This window comes from Acipenser ruthenus, chromosome 5 (genome assembly GCF_902713425.1).
Source record: "Acipenser ruthenus chromosome 5, fAciRut3.2 maternal haplotype, whole genome shotgun sequence".
Lineage (NCBI taxonomy): Eukaryota > Metazoa > Chordata > Actinopteri > Acipenseriformes > Acipenseridae > Acipenser > Acipenser ruthenus.
Window position 1 is genome coordinate 38,493,771 of NC_081193.1, and position 21,157 is coordinate 38,514,927.

General features: G+C 37.1%; 1 protein-coding gene across 3 annotated transcripts; it reads right to left on the reverse strand.

Moving 5' to 3' along the window:
* Positions 1 to 1,245: 1,245 nt before the first annotated feature.
* Positions 1,246 to 20,266, reverse strand: LOC117402632 (MFS-type transporter SLC18B1-like). 3 transcript variants are annotated; one of them, XM_034003970.3, is made up of 14 exons: positions 19,976 to 20,266; positions 18,403 to 18,542; positions 17,767 to 17,862; positions 13,282 to 13,355; positions 11,737 to 11,884; positions 11,261 to 11,417; positions 8,930 to 9,066; positions 8,403 to 8,504; positions 8,102 to 8,193; positions 7,756 to 7,851; positions 6,627 to 6,701; positions 3,329 to 3,422; positions 2,950 to 2,999; positions 1,246 to 2,431 (listed from the first exon to the last, which is right to left on the reverse strand). In XM_034003970.3, the coding sequence occupies exons 1-14, from the start codon at positions 20,004 to 20,006 to the stop codon at positions 2,365 to 2,367; spliced, it is 1,359 nt and encodes a 452-aa protein (XP_033859861.2). In that variant the 5' UTR covers positions 20,007 to 20,266; the 3' UTR covers positions 1,246 to 2,364. The 3 variants fall into 3 exon arrangements, with proteins under 3 accessions (XP_033859861.2, XP_033859860.2, XP_058880136.1); XM_034003969.3 differs by having other exon boundaries at positions 18,403 to 18,545; XM_059024153.1 differs by lacking the exon at positions 19,976 to 20,266 and adding an exon at positions 19,134 to 19,215 and having other exon boundaries at positions 1,247 to 2,431; positions 18,403 to 18,545.
* Positions 20,267 to 21,157: the final 891 nt, after the last annotated feature.

Here is a 21,157-nt window from a genome sequence, read left to right on the forward strand (position 1 = left end):
TGTTATAAGGCAGCCCTTTATACCATGGAACCACTTATGAGGCAGCATGGACATGACTCCCAATTGCCCCATAATGCCATTACACTAGCACTTTCATTCTTGTTATAAGGTGGAACACAAATAGCACAACCTTGTAACATGGCTCTCGACTCACATAAATGATTAAAAATACTTACATATTTCCCTAATATTAAAGATCCCAGTAAATGAAGGCGTAGCATCCAAATATCATTCTGTGGCAGGGCAGAGGCCTGTCACTGTGTGTTGGTTTGGTTTGTAAATAAAAATGTGTAACTTTTATAACAAAGTGTGCGCTGAATGGCAGGACTGACAATCACTGGTCACCTGCCTTTAAAGAGGCTGAAAAGCCAGTTTCTTGGTTCTTCTTTGTTTGTGCTGTACTTTCGTTTTCTGCACGCCTGGAGGTGAAAGAGAAGAATCGTCATGGCTGTGTTTAACCAGGGTGAGCTACGTGTGTAGACCGGGATAACTGGTTCTTCAGAAAGGGATTCATTTAGGGAATTTTAATCCCAGAAAAGTATATATTATTTCTTAGGAAGAAAGTTCCTAGTGCGGGACCTCTCGGGCTCAACAACCATGAGCCTGTTTCCAGGGGAGACCAGATTTCGTGTGACATCACCCCGTCATGATCACCCCGCCCCCCCAGCGTTTCCATGCTTCCAGATTTAGGACTACACCACTGCTCATGATATGGTTCCGTAACATCAGCAATAAGTTTTGCAGAACAAGAAACAGAGATCTAAGATGCTGAACATTTTACGATTAAAGAAATGTAAAGTATAAAATGTAATTATGTACCGTTTTTGCCACCCCCTTCAATTTGCCGCCCTTGGTGGCCGCCTGTTCTGTCTACATAGTTACGCCAGGCCCTGACCTCAATATATTCTGAATATGTTCAGTCATTGTCACCAGCACATTGAGGCATGGGCAGAGCCCAACTGCTTGATGTTGACACATTAAAATAGCTAATAAATGTGTTCCTGTACATTACAATATTGTACTGCCTTTGTTGTGCATATTGGTATCTACAGAATTGCAATAGTGACATGTTGTACAAATAAGAGTTATAAAATCGATACACTTTTAACAAATGCAACAATGAGTCTGGTTGGCTACAGCTAGGCAGGATGCAACCTTCACCTGACAACACTTCAGGTGCTCACCTGACCTCAGCACCCTGTCATTCAGTCCTTTGCTTGTAAAAAGGAATTGCATAAAATTAATAAAACAATTCAAGGACATACAGTTATCAACTGCTATTTCACATCACAGGTAGGTTGCTACTTTGAATTATTTATAGACATGTAATCAAAAGCTCTAATTTTAGCACAAATCAAATTAATTTGTGGTGCATCAACAACAATAAAGAAAGCTGGTGGCATCTGATGATTTATTTATTTTTTATAACGAAAAACATTTTGATAAACGGTGATTTAGGAAAGGCTATATGCGATATGATAAAAATAAATGAAAATGCAATTACAACTGAAACACATCATGAGGATTAAAATTAACATTTACTACTGATCTGCTTTTGTTATGCATTTTTTGCAAACAACATGAAATATGTACATAAATCCATATATTAAAGATTATTTATATTTCAAAGGCTGCTTTCAGAACAGAATCATAGGCTATTGTTTCAGAAAATACATTCCACTTTTTCTTTTAGAAAACATAACAAATACATGAGAAAGATTTTCACAGTTTTCATTGTCACAGCTGCAGAAGCATGCACTTAACAAGGTACTGGCCAAGTCAAGAGTCAATGCAAAAACAAAGCCTACCATGAAGAGTGACCACTGAGAAAGACGGCTGAATACCAACTTGATTAGGATACATCTATCAGGATACACATACTGTAGAGTTATAAAAAATGTATCAGATGTAGTAATGGTTGTAGCATGTCATGAAACATAAGGCACTGAAGAGGATTTTCTCATCGATTGACAGAACAATCATGTACCAGTTTCCTATGCAAATTAAAAAGTGAATGTTGTGCTAATTATTGTATTATTCTGTACATTTTACATTAAAATAAAAACAATCAAATCTGGGACCTGGTTAAAACAATCATCCCTCAAGGACTGGCTGCTTTGAGGCAGACTACGCCGAGAATAAAGTTCAAAGTATAAAGAAACATACCATTATTTTGATGTAGTTAAACAAAAGAAGTGCAAAGTTGACGATGTGAAAGGGTAGTAGCAGGGTGCTATGATTGTGCTTCCATTGACTTGTTTAACATGTGCTTGTATAACAATAAGAACATACAGTACCAGCTTATGTGCGGCAGCACCAATCTGAAACATTTTTATTTTTCCCCCACGAGTGTTTGTAGTTTGGCTATATCCCACTGGATAACAGAAGCGAGCTTTCTTCATGTGATCCATTCCTAGAAGTCTGAGGAGACCTAGAATTAAAGAGCCGTTTCTGTGTTAATTACCATTGGGGTACAATCTATTCAATGTTGATCATCAGCCTTGTAAATATAAACGTTCCAGTAAAGCAAATGGACTTGAAAGCAGTGGATTCCTGACTTTGACTGGTATGATTTTAAAGACAGTAACATGATCCAGAGAGTACAGTTTATATCCTTGTGGATTTGGTGCGTTCAATATGGAAGCAGTTTGTTTTTGTGTATTTGGCTATTATTACCGTATTTTAATACTGTTCAAAATATTGATACAAACATTTTAAAAAATGAGGTGCAGGTGAGCACAGCTGCACCAAAGGGTGGGACAGATCGTAATGGGACAGCAGTCAAGGTCGCTACACATATATACGTTTAAAAAGCCCTGGAAATATGAAGTCACTACCTTAAATGGTCTGTGATATACAACTTTTGACAGTTTGGCGGAAGTCTGTAAAATTACAACTACTGAAGCAGATTTACAAAAACATTTAGGCATTCTTGTAGATCACACCTACCTTTTTTTCAACCTGCCTTCTATGATGAAGTATATACCCATGAGGACGGACTAACAAGAAAATGAATTATGATTAATATTTTGATATTCAAATGAAAGGCTTATATATTTTTTAATGTAGTAACACACATTTTAATATTTTTATTATGTTTTTTGTTTATTTTAACTCTCTTACCATAGTGTCACTATGGTTACTGATATTGTTTCGTTTGAAAATAATTCTACACAAATTCTTCATAATCAATGCAACAACATACCACTGGAAATCAATAATAATAATTAAAAAAAAAACACTGGTTTGATAACATCCGAACATTACATGCTTAAAGCTGTTTTATTGATTACAGTCTTTTAAGAGACTTGGTTTTTTGTGTACTTACAGCAATTAGTGCAATACCCCCTTGAATGGTTGCAGACCACTCAAAATTCATTTTTTCTACAAGAAATCCACCAAGGGTTGGACCAAAGAACATTCTATAAAAACAAAACAATATTTACATACAATATTTACTGTAAACAGGAATTATATAAAATACAGTCAAATATATATGAATATGAACCAGTGATTGTAAATCCTGGCCTGTGACTGGTTAAAACCTCATCATAGGAGGAAAAATAAATTGAACTATTGCCCTGACATCCTTACACTATCGGGCAATAGACTCGGCCTGTAATGTGATTGGTTCACATCACTGTCAGTCCTGCCCCTTTTCAAATGAATCCCTTTCTCCCCTTGCACTCTGCAAGAGAACATGGCTGAACACCGATTCTGTGAGATAACAGAAAATGAATTACAAAACATACTGCTCCAAACACTAAAATGGTGATTAAAATGTTACTGTTTTCTGACTTTCTGAAATTCAAACAAATTCAACTTGACGAAAACAAATATGATGGGCGGGATATAAAAACTGGATTATGCCGCACTCGGCAAACCAGATGCATACGGAGAAAAACTTTGCTAACTATACGGTATGAACTCCAAAAACATTTTCTGTTATTTGTTTACTTAAGCTGTATCAGATATATTTAAACAAAATATATAAAGTATTTATTTACATATGCTGTATCAGATATATTTAAATAAAATATATAAAGTCGTATCCAACCTTGCCTCACTTATTTTCTTGACTGATTCATATATTAAATATGTACTGCAGACTCCATAGTACACAATTAAATGCCCCTCAGGGCAAAATATGACTTTATATATACCGAGCATCAAAAGAAACGTATCACTATTATAACACATTTATTAAAAAATAATAATAATAATAATAAATAAGGTATATAAATGATGGACATTGACTAAATGTTTTTTTTTTTTTAGTCACTCGATCATTCATCCTTGAACATGACATGCTCGATTGACTATGACTGAAGCATATGAACTTAATCGCCTAATTAGTGAGACGGTTGATTGGACACTGGATATAGAGTGATTTCAGCTGTTGAATTGCAAGCTTGAATAAAAGCAATAAAGAAAATCACAGAAAAAAACAAAAAAAACAATATGTCACGTCTGTCAAGAGAGCAGCGCCTTCGTGCAATCGGCATGTCGGAGGCTGGACTAGGGCAGTGTACTGTGGCTCGCCATCTTGGGTGCTCACAGCCAGCAATCTCAAACCTGGCGAGACGGTATAACCAGACACACTCTGACAATGACAGGCCACGACCTGGGAGACCAAGAGTCCCAACACCTGCCCAAGATCGACAGATCATTTTGCAGCATCTTTGTGATGGCAATTGTTAATCAGCACAATAAAAAGTCACTGCACCTGCTCTAAAACACAGTCTGTCATTTTCGGTCACATCTAGTGAATTTTATCCAAATATAAGCGATACGTTTCTTCTGATGCTCAAATATAAGTGATACGTTTCTTTTGATGCTCAGTATATTTTGTTTAATTACAGCAGATACAGCATAAGTAAATAAATAAATAACAAATAAATAACAGAAAATGTTTTTGAAGTTCAGCGTACAGCTCTCCGTCTGGTTTGCTGACTGCTGCATAATCCTGTTTATATCCCAGCTGTCATATTTGTTTACATCGTCGAGTTGAATTTGTCTGAATTTCAGAAAGTCCGAAAACAGTGACAGTGATGTGTTAATCACCATTTTAGTGTTCGGAGCATCTTTCTTTTGTAGTATGTTTTGTAATTCATTTTCTGTTAAGTCACAGAATCGCTATTCAGCAGTTTTTTCACATTCAGTCATTTTCTCTTGTTGTGAGGACTGCAGAGGAGAAGGGCATTCCTTTGAAAAGGGGCCGGCTGACAGTGATGTTAACCAATCACATGACAGAGGGAGACTATTGCCCAGTGGTGTAAGGATGTTTGGGCAATAATTCAATCTATTTTTGCTCCTATGATGAGGTTTTAACTAATCACAGGCCAGAATTTCCAACCACTGATTCATTCATATATATATAGGAGGTGGCAACAGAGGCAGTGCCTCCTCAATTTCAAAATTTCAAAATCTATCCAGGCATTTTATTGTGCATAATACTTTACTGGGAGTGCGGCACTATTTATATTTTTAAAGGCACTTTTTTTTTTTTATATCCCAATAAAAACAATCAGATTCCCACTAGCATTAACACGCTAGAATTGTCAATCTTTCCTTTTGCATCTTGAATCCAGGGGCACTCAATTCATTTTGGGAAGAGTTTTTGATGGTAAGGCTTTCCAATACAATCCAGATTCGTCTGCATTGTGAACCTGCTCACTGCAGTAATTTTGCTACTCAATAATTTTCTGGAAATCATCATGATATTTGTCAACAGCCTCTGCATTGGCAGGCAGTTTTTCACTTTCAACCGGCAACTGTCAGATTGAAATTTGTAGAGCTGTTCAATTTAGTATTTAGATCTAATGCTTTAGCCTGCAGCATTGGCCACAAAACAGGAACATCAGCACTTCGTTTTTGAGTGAACCGAGATAGCCGGCTTCGTCTAGCTTTTCATTTTTGACAGGCTTCATTGTTTTTCTCTGACTTCCTAACTCTAGTGACTCCATCTTGCTTGCAAACTGTAACATTTTTCATCTTACTTTGGACCACGTACTGTAGATTTACCAATATTGAATTTGGTAGAAAGCTTTGTAACACTTTTGCCAGACTTTAAACGTTTAACAATCTCTATGTTTTGCAAAAAACTTAGCATAGTTCTTTTCCATTTACCATCCATGGCCCTAGTGTGCTGCAGTACTGAACTTTTTCAAACTATGGAAGATGTACAACAGACAGCCACACAAACAATGGGTACGAGTGCGTGCGGAAGGTGATTTGTGTGTTGAACACATGACAGCAATACTGTACTATACAGTACACGGGTGTGTGTGGGGCAGTTAACGAAGGTGTTCAGAATATAGAAGTTCGAATAATAGAGGTTTTACTGTATATACAGTATATTTAGAATTATTACGGTTCAACAAATATTTAAGAAACTAAATATGAACACTCATATTTTATAACGCAGAATATATTATATCAATTGTGTAAAATATGAATGTACCTCATATGTACTGCTACCACTTTGTAGGTCTCCAACAAAGTAATATTTCTTAAGACTTATTGGATTTTTTCTTTGTTAGCTTTATGTCCTTTAATGACTTTCCAGGTTCATTACTAATTAAGAAATTCAATTTTTTTTTTAAAATAAAATGGGTTTGACTTACCCACATGACCACACGGCACCAAACATACCAGACACGAGGCCTAATGTACTTAAGCCCTCCTCAAATCCATTTTCACTGAAAATAAATAAATCAATAAATAACAATATTAAAAAAGCTTAGAAAATTGTTTTTTCTTTCTCAAAACAGAAAACAAACTAGTTATAAATTAAATCATTGATTCCGATGAGTCTTCCTTATTTATATTGTATAATTGTATATATTGTATATATTGTTTCATTATATTGTGTTGTAATAGCATTAGAAAACCAGACATGCACAAGAATCAGTGCACAAACATACAGAGGGCCCTTTTAATCACATACTAATATTCATAATTTTATGCCAAACACAACCTGAAACATCTGTAGGAGACTAGGAGTGTTTGATAAATGTTTGGTTAAGATTGATGCAGATCAAGGTAGTTCTCGTGTTCACTTTGTACAGCTATGGCCGAAGGTTTAGCACCACCAGAATTTTAGGTGATGCAAATTTAGATATTTTATTTAACATCATATATAAATTAAAGAATATTATAATCAAATAAACTACAAAATGATATTGCAAGTCTACCAGAAACCATAATAGTAGTACAGTATTTCATGGGTCACATGATTCAATTGTTGTCAGTTTTTCGTTAAGTATATGGAAAACTACAAAGTGGTATGTAATTTAATATGTTAACTTAACATTATTCAGCATGCTTGATTCGAGTTTATGAAGCAAAATGTTTTAATTCTACATGGTGATGCAAAACGTTTGGCCATAGCTGTAGTGTGTGGCAGGCGGATGCAGACAACAGCACATGAGACCCCATTTTTTGAATGAGGACCGTAAAAAGAAGAGAAAATAAGCTAACAATGATACAATTTCATTCTAGCAGAGTACAATATTTTATTCATGAAAATATGATTTTTCAAACTCATCTCACCAAGGATTATTAAAATGAAATAGTTTTGATTTAATATCAATCAATCCATTTTTATTTTATATAGTGCCTTTCAGTGGACCACCCTCACAAAGAGCTTGAATAGGAACTATAGGATTAGTATTTAAATACATCTCAGGAGCAAGTACAGTACACAGCTGTTTCACATATGCAAAAAAGGATTATGTAAATCAGACTACTTACTATGCACAAATTAGGATCTCAGGGAAGGTGGGGATTCCTGTCATGCCTAAAGAAAACCCAATCACGGCCAGCATCAGGACAAACAACCACAGCTGGCTAAAAATAAATTTAAAAAAAACGTGGGTCAGGAAGGACAAAACAACCCCCTCGCTGACAACGACGGCATCACTGCTTGTGTATGCACAGTATTGTTAAACTATGAATACAAAAAAAAAAACACAAACATGTCCTTCAGCATGCTAGCTGCATACATGCCTGCCACGTCTGTAAATACAAAATGATCTGTATCATGAAATGTCACTCTGTGTCATTTGTATGAACACCTCCACTATATCCAAAAGCATACCTCTTGATGTTAAAAAAGGGCGCAGGGCCTAATAAACAAAATCCAGCGGCCGATGACAGTCCTCCGATCACCATTAGCCATTTTCGAAGGGTCTGTAACAAATAAAGAAGTTGCAATTACAAGCTGATGTACCCAGAAATTAAATCATAATTTCTTCAATCCTTGATTTATTTGACAGTGGTTTGACACCCATAGTCTAGGTTACCCCTCGGTGTGTTAAGTTCTGCAGTTTAAATGACTTTGAAAGTGTTCAATTTATAATGAAAATTATTTAAAAAAAAAAAAAAGAAAGTTTACTTACAGGCATTTTGTCACTAACTACTCCCAACAAAGGTGACGATAGTGAATATGACAATGCCAAACCAAGGAATACGAGTCCTACATAACCTGCTGGCAAGTTGAACTGCAAAAGAAGTCAAAGTTAAATTAAGCTTATGTCAAAATTACTATTATTGCGTAAGCCTACGATCATAACCAATGGTGTGTAACTTTTGATAGAATTTGATTCTATCAAAAGTTACAGTGATGATTTAAAAAACATTCTTCAAACAAAAAATAAAACCAGCCATTTCGTCCATCTGATTTTTCTAGAGGAATACAGTAGTCACAGAAACAGTTCTGGCAGATTTGGAAAAATGGCAGCTGCCATAAAATATGAAAAAACTGTGAATTTTAAACTTAAAGGTATTTGACAGAAATAAAATAAACCTCAAATAAATAAGCAAAGCAAATCCAACTTCTTAACAATAATAAACAGTAAAATGAGGCAATAATTAATAAAATAAAATAAAAAACTTGGTTAGGCCTGTTATGGAATCTCAGGTTTACCTTTTCCATTACAAAGAGGGACATGGTTGGATCCAGAAAACCAAGAGATGAACTCATAGAAAATATAACAAAACATATAAGTACAATCTTCGGTCGAGTGAAAAGCCTCCAAAAGGAATCCTTGCTGGGAGTGGCATCTATGTATTAAAAGAAAACAAAATACATTTGATTAGGGTGTTTGGAATAATAGGGCCCATGTTAGCTGTATAACAGAATTATGAATATTTTACCATTAAATTTATAGTATAAATTGAATTGATTTAAGGTATTCATTTACACAGATAAAAAATAGCCTCTTGGCTGGCAGAGCTTCACAATGGGGGAGAGGGATCAGCTTGTGTATTGATAGCTAAAACAACCTTTAGAAAATGTAAATATAAGCAAACTGACCACAATGACTGCTTTCTGATAACTAAACTTTGGCTGAATATATTCATAAAAAAACACACACAAAGAAATGATCTATGAGTGTAAACTTGAACATCATTGTGGGACACTGCAGCTTTAATTTATCTTGGCTTATTCCACAGTTTAAACAACAGCCCATGTGGTGTTGCTAAGTAGCTTTCCTTTCATTCACAATGAACACTGTTGCCTGAACAGTATTACAAAGGGGTTTAAATGGAGACAAACTATTTAATCCCTTTCATGTTTTTCTTAAACGCACTCCATTTTCAATAGCGCATGTGACTGTTTTATATAGTCTAGTTTATATTTATCAATTAACAAAATGCAAAGTGAGTGAACAGAAGAAAAATCTACATCAAATCAATATTTGGTGTGACCACCGTTTGCCTTCAAAACAGCATCAATTCTTCTAGGTACACTTGCACACAGTTTTTGAAGGAACTCGGCAGGTAGGTTGGCCCAAACATCTTGGAGAACTAACCACAGTTCTTCTGTGGATTTAGGCAGCCTCAGTTGCTTCTCTCTCTTCATGTAATCCCAGACAGACTCGATGTTGAGATCAGGGCTCTGTGGGGGCCATACCATCACTTCCAGGACTCCTTGTTCTTCTTTACGCTGAAGATAGTTCTTAATGACTCTCGCTGTATGTTTGGGGTCGTTGTCATGCTGCAGAATAAATTTGGGGCCAATCAGGTGCCTCCCTGATGGTATTGCATGATGGATAAGTATCTGCCTGTACTTCTCAGCATTGAAGAGACCATTAATTCTGACCAAATCCCCAACTCCATTTGCAGAAATGCAACCTCAGACTTGCAAGGAACCTCCACCATGCTTCACTGTTGCCTGCAGACACTCATTCGTGTACCGCTCTCCAGCCCTTCGGCGAACAAACTGCCTTCTGCTACAGCCAAATATTTCAAATTTTGACTCATCAGTCCAGAGCACCTGCTGCCATTTTTCTGCACCCCAGTTCCTTTGTTTTCGTGTATAGTTGAGTCGCTTGGCCTTGTTTCCACGTCGGAGGTATGGCTTTTTGGCCGCAAGTCTTCCATGAAGGCCTCTTCTGACCAGACTTCTCCAGACAGTAGATGGGTGTACCAGGGTCCCACTGTTTTCTGCCAATTCTGAGCTGATGGCACTGCTGGACATCTTCCGATTGCAAAGGGAAGTAAGCATGCATCTGCTGCAGTAAGTTTCCTTGGCCGACCACTGCGTCTACAGTCCTCAACGTTGCCCGTTTCCTTGTGCTTCTTCAAAAGAACTTGGACAGCACATCTGGAAACCCCTGTCTGCCTTGAAATTTCTGCCTGGGAGAGACCTTGCTGATGCAGTATAACTACCTTGTGTCTTGTTGCTGTGCTCAGTCTTGCCATGGTGTACGACTTTTGACAGTAAACTGTCTTCAGCAACCTCACCTTGTTTGCTGAGTTTGGCTGTTCCTCACCCAGTTTTATTCCTCCTACACAGCTGTTTCTGTTTCAGTTAATGATTGTGTTTCAACCTACATATTGAATTGATGATCATTAGCACCTGTTTGGTATAATTGTTTAATCATACACCTGACTATATGCCTACAAAATCCCTGACTTTGTGCAAGTGTACCTAGAAGAATTGATGCTGTTTTGAAGGCAAAGGGTGGTCACACCAAATATGGATTTGATTTAGATTTTTCTTCTGTTCACTCACTTTGCATTTAGTTAATTGATAAATATAATCTATTAACATGTCTATTTTTGAAAGCATTTCTTACTTTACAGCATTTTTTCACACCTGCCTAAAACTTTTGCACAGTACTGTATATATATATATATATATATATATATATATATATATATATATATATATATATTGAATGCGGATGGCAGACAACAGGGGAGGCTACTGTATCTGTCAAAAGTATTTCACCACAGGAGAGAGACATACCTTGGCTTGGTAAAACACACATGTTTAGTGGCACCATCAAAAGCAGAACACATCCCTGAGCAATGAACGGAATCTCATATCCATACGATTGGTACAAAAAGCCACCAATTACAGGCCCTAGTACAAGACCAAGCCCTGTGAAAACTTCCAAACTTCCCTGAAATGAAAACAAAATGTCAGCATGTTTGAAATTCTCTATCAATAATTCCTACAAATGCCAACTGCATAACAGTAAAAGAATGCACACAAAGTCATGGTTATAATATAGCCATTAAAAAGGACCCTTAAATACCATGAAGAAAATCCGCTGTTAGATGAATGACTTTCATAACTGTGGTTCACAGAGACATGTTTGAATTCACTCTCATGGGTGTACAGTTTGACCAGAACCCCTTGATAAAGTTACAGCTTTATTATGTGGAGTTGGGTGTGCTATTGCTTCCTTATTATTATTTTTTTGTATTTGCTCTACTCACCAACACTGTAGCAATATTGTTAGGAAAGACCTTTGCAATAATAGCAAAAGATGATGTCATTGCTGCAGCAAAGCCTACAGCATCTATGGATCTTATGATGAAGCACAGAACTATAAAAAGGGGTCCATCTGGCAATTTGTCAAGCAGACTAGAGGTAAAAAGAACAAAAAAACAACAATTATTATTATTTGGCAGACGCCTTTATCCAAGGCGACTACAGGTGTTACAGGACATTTCAGGGTTACAATGCAAGCTTAATGTTTAAATACAGTATAGTTTACAGAAAGTGCAAATAACACAACTAAAATACAATATGAACTAGGGTGCAACAAGTTAGAATTATAACAAGTTTGTGATAGCGGAGGGATCTGGACTGGCCGTCAGGTGCATGCGTGAACTTGTAGGGGGTCCGTACACCCTGTGTATTCCCACGCTGTCAGGCAATGTCTTGTTGACAGGACTCAGCTGTGAAGAAATCGGCTGATGCTCTGTCATTGGCTGGGGGGTGGGACTACACGGGGTGAATGATTGAATAAAAAGGCACTGTTTTGTATTCTCTCTGGCTCATACAGGAAGCATAGTGGAGCGTGACTTCACGGCAGAATCCTGAGACTCAGAAGGGAAACTGGAAGCTTTGGAGCAGCGACTTGAGGAGACAGAGTGTCAACTCCAGCGTGAGGCATACAGACCCGGTGGTGCAAACAAGCCATGCACCGGTTATTTTCTGTATTACTATTGTAGACAGTGAGCTTAGCGGGACTGAGCCGTCCCACAGTGTGTATGCGAGGGTATAGAGCAGTGCCTGTTTCTCAGGGCTCCCACCGCTAGAGGAAGCAACGAGCCGCTGTTAAAAACCTGCACCTGTAGTTTTTCCTTACAGTATTTTGTTTTCCTTTTTCCTTTCACCTTTTCACTTGTTTTTGTTTTACACATCTGTGTGTGTGTTGTATGAAGACGGGGCACAATACCATTGTTGGTAGAGTGCCCCAAACTGTCATAGAAACACCTGCCAACCAAGCGCAAACTAATAAATCTGGGCACCTGTGCCAGCGTTTTCATATTTGAGCTTGGTGTCTGCCTTGTGTTTTCCCACACCCTTCCACACAGTTATACTAGAATCACATATTAGTAGTGCAGCAGTGCAGGGATAGTACCTTGGGGAAGTCCAGTGCATAGCAGGAGGGGTAGATCAAGAGTACAGTCTAAACATGTAGGTCTTGAGGATTCAGTAGATAGAATCTTCCAGAATAATCTTCTATTATATCTACCATTATTTGTTTTCGTACACTTCAAAACAAACAAACTCTTAAGGTAATTAGATTTAGTTAATCTCATTTCTATACAATGGTACAGTAAGTACAAGAAATTCAAGAAATTCAAAATGAAATATATTGAATAAAGAAACACATGAAACTAATATTTAATTTAATATGTAGTGATTTTAATTTTTGCCTATTATTTTTACCAAACTGAGCAGAACCATAATTTAAAAGGTTAGGAGGTGTTAAGCCTTCTTGCAAAAGCAACAGATTTATAGACACTTACCCAAAAATAACTGTACACACTCCTGATACAAACAGTCCGGCAATAAGCATAAATTTTGCCCCAATTTGTACAATCTGCAAGGGAAAAAAATGTTACAGTATGACATGTTGGCAACACACTGTTAAAGGCATTAGCCAAAACTCTTGTCAATTTATAAGAACATAAGAAAGTTTAGAAACTAGAGGAGGCCATTCAGCCCATCTTGCTCGTTTGGTTGTTAGTAGCTTATTGATCCCAGAATCTCATCAAGCAGCTTCTTGAAGGATCCCAGGGTGTCAGCTTCAACAACATTAATGGGGAGTTGGTTCCAGACCCTCACAATTCTCTGTGTGAAAAAGTGCCTCCTATTTTCTGTTCTGAATGCACCTTTATCTAATCTCCATTTGTGACCCCTGGTCCTTGTTTCTTTTTTCAGGTCAGAAAAGTCCCCTGGGTCGACATTGTCTATACAGTGCCTTGCATAAGTATTCACCCCCCTTGGACTTTTCCACATTTTGTAGTGTTACAACCTGGAATTAAAATGGATTTAATTAGGATTTTTTGTCACTGATCGATACAAAATAGCCCATAATGTCGAAGTGGGGAAAAAAATCTACATATTTTTAAAAATTATTTACAAGTAAAAAACTGAAAAGTCTTGATTGCATAAGTATTCACCCCCTTTGCTGTGACACCCCTAAATAAGCTCTGGTACAACCAATTGCCTTCAGAAGTCACATAATTAGTTGAATGGAGTCCACCTGTGTGCAATTAAAGTGTCACATGATCTCAGATTAAATACACCTGTTTCTGGAAGGCCCCAGAGTTTATTAGAGCGCATATCTAAACAAACAGAATCATGAAGACCAAGGAGTTATCAAAACAAGTCTGGGATAAAGTTCTGGAGAAGCACCAATCAGGGTTGGGTTATAAAAAAATATCCCAAACTTTGAACATCCCCCGGAGCACCGTTAAATCCATTATTAAAAAATGGAAAGAATATGGCACAACCGTGACTCTGCCTAGAGAAGGCCATCCACAAAAATTCAGTGACCAGGTAAGGAGGGCATTAGTCAGAGAAGCAACCAAGAGGCCAATGGTAACTCTGAAGGAGCTGGAGAGATCCACAGCTGAGATGGGAATAACCGTCCATGGGACAACTATAACCCGGACGCTCCACAAAGCTGGGCTTTATGGAAGAGTGGCGAGAAGAAAGCCATTGCTGAAAAAACCCATATCAAATCCCGTTTGGATTTTGCCAAAAGGCATGTGGGAGACACAGCAAATGTGGAAAAAGGTTCTTTGGTCTGATGAGACCAAAATTGAACTTTTTGGCCTTAGCGCAAAACGCTATGTGTGGCGCAAAGCCAACACTCCTCATTGCCCTGAGAACACCATCCCCACGGTGAAGCATGGTGGTGGCAGCATCATGTTTGGGGATGCTTTTCATCGGCAGGGACTGGGAAACTGGTCAGGATTGAGGGCAAGATGGATGGAGCCAAATACAGGGAAATTCTAGAGGAAACCCTGTTTCAGTCTGCAAGAGACCTGGGACTGGGGTGGAGGTTCACCTTCCAGCAGGACAATGACCCTAAACACAAAGCCAAAGCTACACTGGAATGGTTTAAAAACAAGAACCTGAATGTCTTAGAATGGCCCAGTCAAAGCCCAGACCTCAATCCGATTGAAAATCTGTGGCAAGACTTGAAAATTGCTGTTCACCAACGGTCCCCATCCAACTTGACAGAGCTTGAGCAATTTTGCCAAGAAGAATGGTAAAAAATTGCAGGATCCAGATGTGCAAAGTTGGTAGAGACTTACCCAAAAAGACTCACAGCTGTAATTGCTGTCAAAGGTGCTTCTGCCAAGTATTGACTCAGGGGGGTGAATACTTATGCAACCAACAAATGTTTCTTTGTTTAATTAACTTTTGGGTCGCAATAAAAATATATTTTGCACCTTCAAAGTGTTAAGTATGTTGTGTAAATCAAATGGTAAAAATCCCAAATAAATCCATTTTAATTCCAGGTTGTAACACTACAAAATGTGGAAAAGTCCAAGGGGGGGTGAATACTATGCAAGGCAATGTACCTTTTAGGATTTTGAATGCTTGAATCAGATCACCGCGTAGTCTTGTTTGTTCAAGACTGAATAGATTAAAGTCTTTTAGCCAGTCTGCATACGACATGCCTTTTAAACCCGGGATAATTCTGGTTGCACTTCTTTGCACTCTTTCTAGAGCAGCAATATCCTTTTTGTAACGAGGTGACCAGAACTGAACACAATATTCTAGGTGAGGTCTTACTAATGTATTGTAAAGTTTTAACATTACTTCCCTTGATACATACTGTAGGTCAGCACAGGTACCTGAAAACCTGGGTACCTGTCGGGTTTTAAATTACCCAACCCTACCTGGGTCTCTTTTTACTACCCGGGTATCAATTTATTAATTTGAGAATTTAAAGAAAATTTAGAAAATATGAAAATGCAGCTGTAAGTGCGGGTCTCTGGACAGTGTAATAAAAACAAGCTTTGCATTAAGTCTTAACTGACAGGATATCAATGTTTTACAGAAAACAATAACACAGAAAGCAAGAAAACATTATTATTATTATTATTATTATTTTCATGTTTCCAGTACAGAAAAAATCTACAGATCTGAAGAGACTAAACATATGTATACTATATAGTATTTAAATATGTATCATGCACTTAAAACATTATTAATATATGTAGTTTTGTTTTGTAATCATTACCTGAAAAAGACCCAGGCATCTGGGTATTTTTCACAGCGGGTACCCAGTTCCGGATTTTCTACCCGTGCCTACCTCTGATATATACAGTGCCTTGCGAAAGTATTCGGCCCCCTTGAACTTTGCGACCTTTTGCCACATTTCAGGCTTCAAACATAAAGATATGAAACTGTAATTTTTTGTGAACAATCAACAACAAGTGGGACACAATCATGAAGTGGAACGAAATTTATTGGATATTTCAAACTTTTTTAACAAATAAAAAACTGAAAAATTGGGCGTGCAAAATTATTCAGCCCCCTTAAGTTAATACTTTGTAGCGCCACCTTTTGCTGCGATTACAGCTGTAAGTCGCTTGGGGTATGTCTCTATCAGTTTTGCACATCGAGAGACTGAAATTTTTGCCCATTCCTCCTTGCAAAACAGCTCGAGCTCAGTGAGGTTGGATGGAGAGCATTTGTGAACAGCAGTTTTCAGTTCTTTCCACAGATTCTCGATTGGATTCAGGTCTGGACTTTGACTTGGCCATTCTAACACCTGGATATGTTTCTTTGTGAACCATTCCATTGTAGATTTTGCTTTATGTTTTGGATCATTGTCTTGTTGGAAGACAAATCTCCGTCCCAGTCTCAGGTCTTTTGCAGATTCCATCAGGTTTTCTTCCAGAATGGTCCTGTATTTGGCTCCATCCATCTTCCCATCAATTTTAACCATCTTCCCTGTCCCTGCTGAAGAAAAGCAGGCCCAAACCATGATGCTGCCACCACCATGTTTGACAGTGGGGATGGTGTGTTCAGGGTGATGAGCTGTGTTGCTTTTATGCCAAACATAACGTTTTGCATTGTTGCCAAAAAGTTCGATTTTGGTTTCATCTGACCAGAGCACCTTCTTCCACATGTTTGGTGTGTCTCCCAGGTGGCTTATGGCAAACTGTAAACGACACTTTTTATGGATATCTTTAAGAAATGGCTTTCTTCTTGCCACTCTTCCATAAAGGCCAGACTGATTGTTGTCCTATGGACAGAGTCTCCCACCTCAGCTGTAGATCTCTGCAGTTCATCCAGAGTGATCATGGGCCTCTTGGCTGCATCTCTGATCAGTCTTCTCCTTGTATGAGCTGAAAGTTTAGAGGGACGGCCAGGTCTTGGTAGATTTGCAGTGGTCTGATACTCCTTCCATTTCAATATTATCGCTTGCACAGTGCTCCTTGGGATGTTTAAAGCTTGGGAAATCTTTTTGTATCCAAATCCGGCTTTAAACTTCTCCACAACAGTATCTCGGACCTGCCTGGTGTGTTCCTTGTTCTTCATGATGCTCTCTGCGCTTTAAACGGACCTCTGAGACTATCACAGTACAGGTGCATTTATACGGAGACTTGATTACACACAGGTGGATTCTATTTATCATCATTAGTCATTTAGGTCAACATTGGATCATTCAGAGATCCTCACTGAACTTCTGGAGAGAGTTTGCTGCACTGAAAGTAAAGGGGCTGAATAATTTTGCACGCCCAATTTTTCAGTTTTTTATTTGTTAAAAAAGTTTGAAATATCCAATAAATTTCGTTCCACTTCATGATTGTGTCCCACTTGTTGTTGATTCTTCACAAAAAATTACAGTTTCATAACTTTATGTTTGAAGCCTGAAATGTGGCAAAAGGTCGCAAAGTTCAAGGGGGCTGAATACTTTCGCAAGGCACTGTATATATATATATATATATATGAAACTGGAATACAAGATTCCTAAGACTTACATATTTTCCTAGTATTAAAGATCCCAGTAAATTGAAAAAGGCGTAGCATCCGAATATCAGTCCAACAATGGTCTGGTCGGCCCCTTTTTGCAGAGCCTGTAACATTAAAATTGAATAGTACAGAAATACAATACATAATGGAGTATACTTTACATTATATTGTACTGGAGCACCTATTTAAATTTCAAATGTGATTAAGACAATGCAAAATGTGTTTAATGAACAGGAAAGTGTTTAACCTCCCTCATGGGCAGCTGGGATAAATCTGATTACAGTACAAAGTTGTCTATTCAAACACAGGAACACTCAGCTTTTCTTGACATCACATTAATGACCCATGTACGACCATGTGACTGCCTGAAGAAAGTAAACTTTTCACAACATATCATATGATAACAATGAGTTTATAGAATCTGTTTTACATAATTATTTTGTTATCTGTATCCAAACAAAGCAGATTTGTTATTTTAAACATCTGAGACTTTCCCTTTGGGCAGCTCCATCTCTCAAAGAAACAAGAAGTCATGTTTCAATGAAACACCAGATTGTTCTCATTTCATTTTGCAGAATACCCTTGTCCTGAATTAATTCCTTTTGTTTTGGTCATCAAGACATGTTACAGTCAGTTAAGCCTACCTCATTCGGGAAAAATGGTCCTAAAATGGAATAGCATATCATTGAACTAAAGTTTACAGATGCAGCTGATATCAAGGTAAAAAGCTGGGTTTTTGATATTCTTTGTGTTCCCCCTGCTGATTCACCTGGAACATCATTATCTGCTGGATAAAAAAATAAATAAATTGTAGACAAAATAATTTCTTAAACACTATCTACAGAACAAAATATGTGTGCACTGTTGATATTGGAATAAAAACAGACAGCTGGTCTTTCTATCCAGGTGATTTAACATGGGGAAGATATATACACAGGGATTCACCAATGCTCACTATTGATAGGTGGTACTTCTATACAGTTGATAACTAGTGTATGTAAATCATCTCAAATTTGGTGTGCGTGTACAGTGCCAAATTAGTTTCATCCTCATTTTGTAAATATAAATATAACTATCAAATATCTGGTGGCTATCAAGTGGTACAGTTTTCAGGAAAAATTTGATTAATCCACTTAGCATTTGCTTAAAAAACAGTAGTGGTTGGCATCAACTATGAACCCCAATATACCTTTCCCCTCTCTCTAGCCCCACTAGCTCCCAAGAATTGCTCCCTCGCAGTATCTGTAACATATAGTTTGACTATGTATTTACAGCCCTAGATTCAATAACGTGCTAAAGAATGTCTTAACAAGGTTTGATCACAATTGGATAAGCAATTCTCTACACATAAGTAAATAAGTGAAGTTTCACATACCTCCACTGTATGTCCCTGTCACAGGTGAACAAAAATAAATAGAAAGCTGGTTCTGAATAAACAGTCACAATGTTATGTTGTACACCAACATTAAGAAACCACAGCTTGAGGGACCGGTGTAGGGTTATTTTGAGGTACGCGGTAAAAAAAATGGTACTCAGCACACTGCGCTTGGTCACGCATGCCTAAACAACTTCCGCTAAGAAAGCAGGGAAGTATCTTCATATTTTCCAGTCTTTTACATCGTTGTTAATGTAATTTATCACATTTTTCCACCATTAAGAAAATATGTGAATATTTGTCATATGCAATACAATGGGTCTTGTACTTTTTTTTTTTTTTTTTTTACTTGTGCATCTTTGCGGTGGGCTTCTCATTTTGTCTTGTTCGTCATGAATAGTTTTTTTTTTCTTTTTAGAGAAGTTGATTGTGTTTCCAGTTTAAGTTTGCAACAAAAAAAAATGTATACGGTAAATGTACCTCTGTTCGACAATAGGAAAACACCAATCACCTATCCCAAAATATGACAGTGTATATACCATGACATGTACCACTGTCTGACATTACAAGGGTCAAGTGTTCCTAGCATAACACATTCTCATGTACCACTTTCTAACAGTACACCTGTGCTAATAAGATTATATAATTATAACACGTGCTACAAAGAATAGATTCATTTTTCTGAAGCTGTCTGTCCTATTTAAGTTGTAGTCGAAATCAATTATTATAACAAAATAACAACAGACACAGTACATTCCAACCTTATCAATTGAACGCAAAGACCTACGGCGCTGCTGATTTCAATGACAGCGATTATGCAGATAGGTTGTTGTTATACAGACCTGGGAGGGAGTTGTCGTTGTTGCTGTTCATGACTGAACTTCACAGAAAATATTCAGTGTAGTAATAAATCGTTTGCCGATATTCTTTGAAGGAATTTTTAGAGAGTTAAACTAGCTCATAGTTTGGTGACTGACTGTGATGTTACAACTCGAAATACTTAACAGAGCAAAAGAATGTAAAAAACACACCCCCAAAAAGTGGGCGTGTTTCTCTATTCTGCATTTGGTGAAGAATGGGAGTGTGGCACCGCATAGTTAAACAGCCGTGTCTTTTGAATAACAAATACGTCATTAAAAATACAATTTGTTTTTGTTTTTATTTGTGAAAAAATGTGTTTTTAGATCAAATCACTGTCATTCAGGCTCCTGCAAAAAACAAACAAACAAAACAAACAAAAAAAAAAAAAAAAAAAAAAAAAAAAACGGCGCCACACGAATACATCCCTGAAAAAAATGAATGTTTATTTATTTTATTTTTACGGAAAGTACTATGACTCGGTGTGTGACAAGATTTTTGAGAAGTATTGTGTGAGCACTGTAAGTATTTACCGTAAATATAGTATAATCAAATCAGAAAAAAAGTTATCTTGTAGAAGCAATATACCAAGACAGTATTCTTCAATGTAAAGTTTCACACGATGATACTGCGGTGTAAGTTTGTTTTTTTTTTCTGCGCACATTACCTATGTATTCATATACGTATTGCAAACATTATTACTAGCTTGTAGAATTTGTGTCCTGCTCCTGCCAGAACGTAGTGTAAACCATGCTATCCTTTAACAAATAAGTACAAGAAATTGAGTTTAATGGTAATTGGGCAAGTGGAATTAAAAGACCTAGAACAGTCTTTCTACCATTAGGGCACCTTTTGGGTCACAAGGCCATATTTTGTATAGAACGTAACTGATTTTATACTCAAACGAATTGATGCATATAAAGTATTATATAAAAAATACACTATAAAGCGTTTAAAGCGAAAAACATGCTTATTTTTTTTTAAAGCAAAATGCATAATTCAGCAATGTCCCTATCATCTTTTTACTTAATCCTTTAAGAAAATAAAACTCACTAAATCCTAATACATTTATAAAGTTACCATTATAACAGAAAACAACTCAGTACATTGTTTCTCAACTATACATTTACATAAATCAATATATATTTATTAACATAAATTAATAT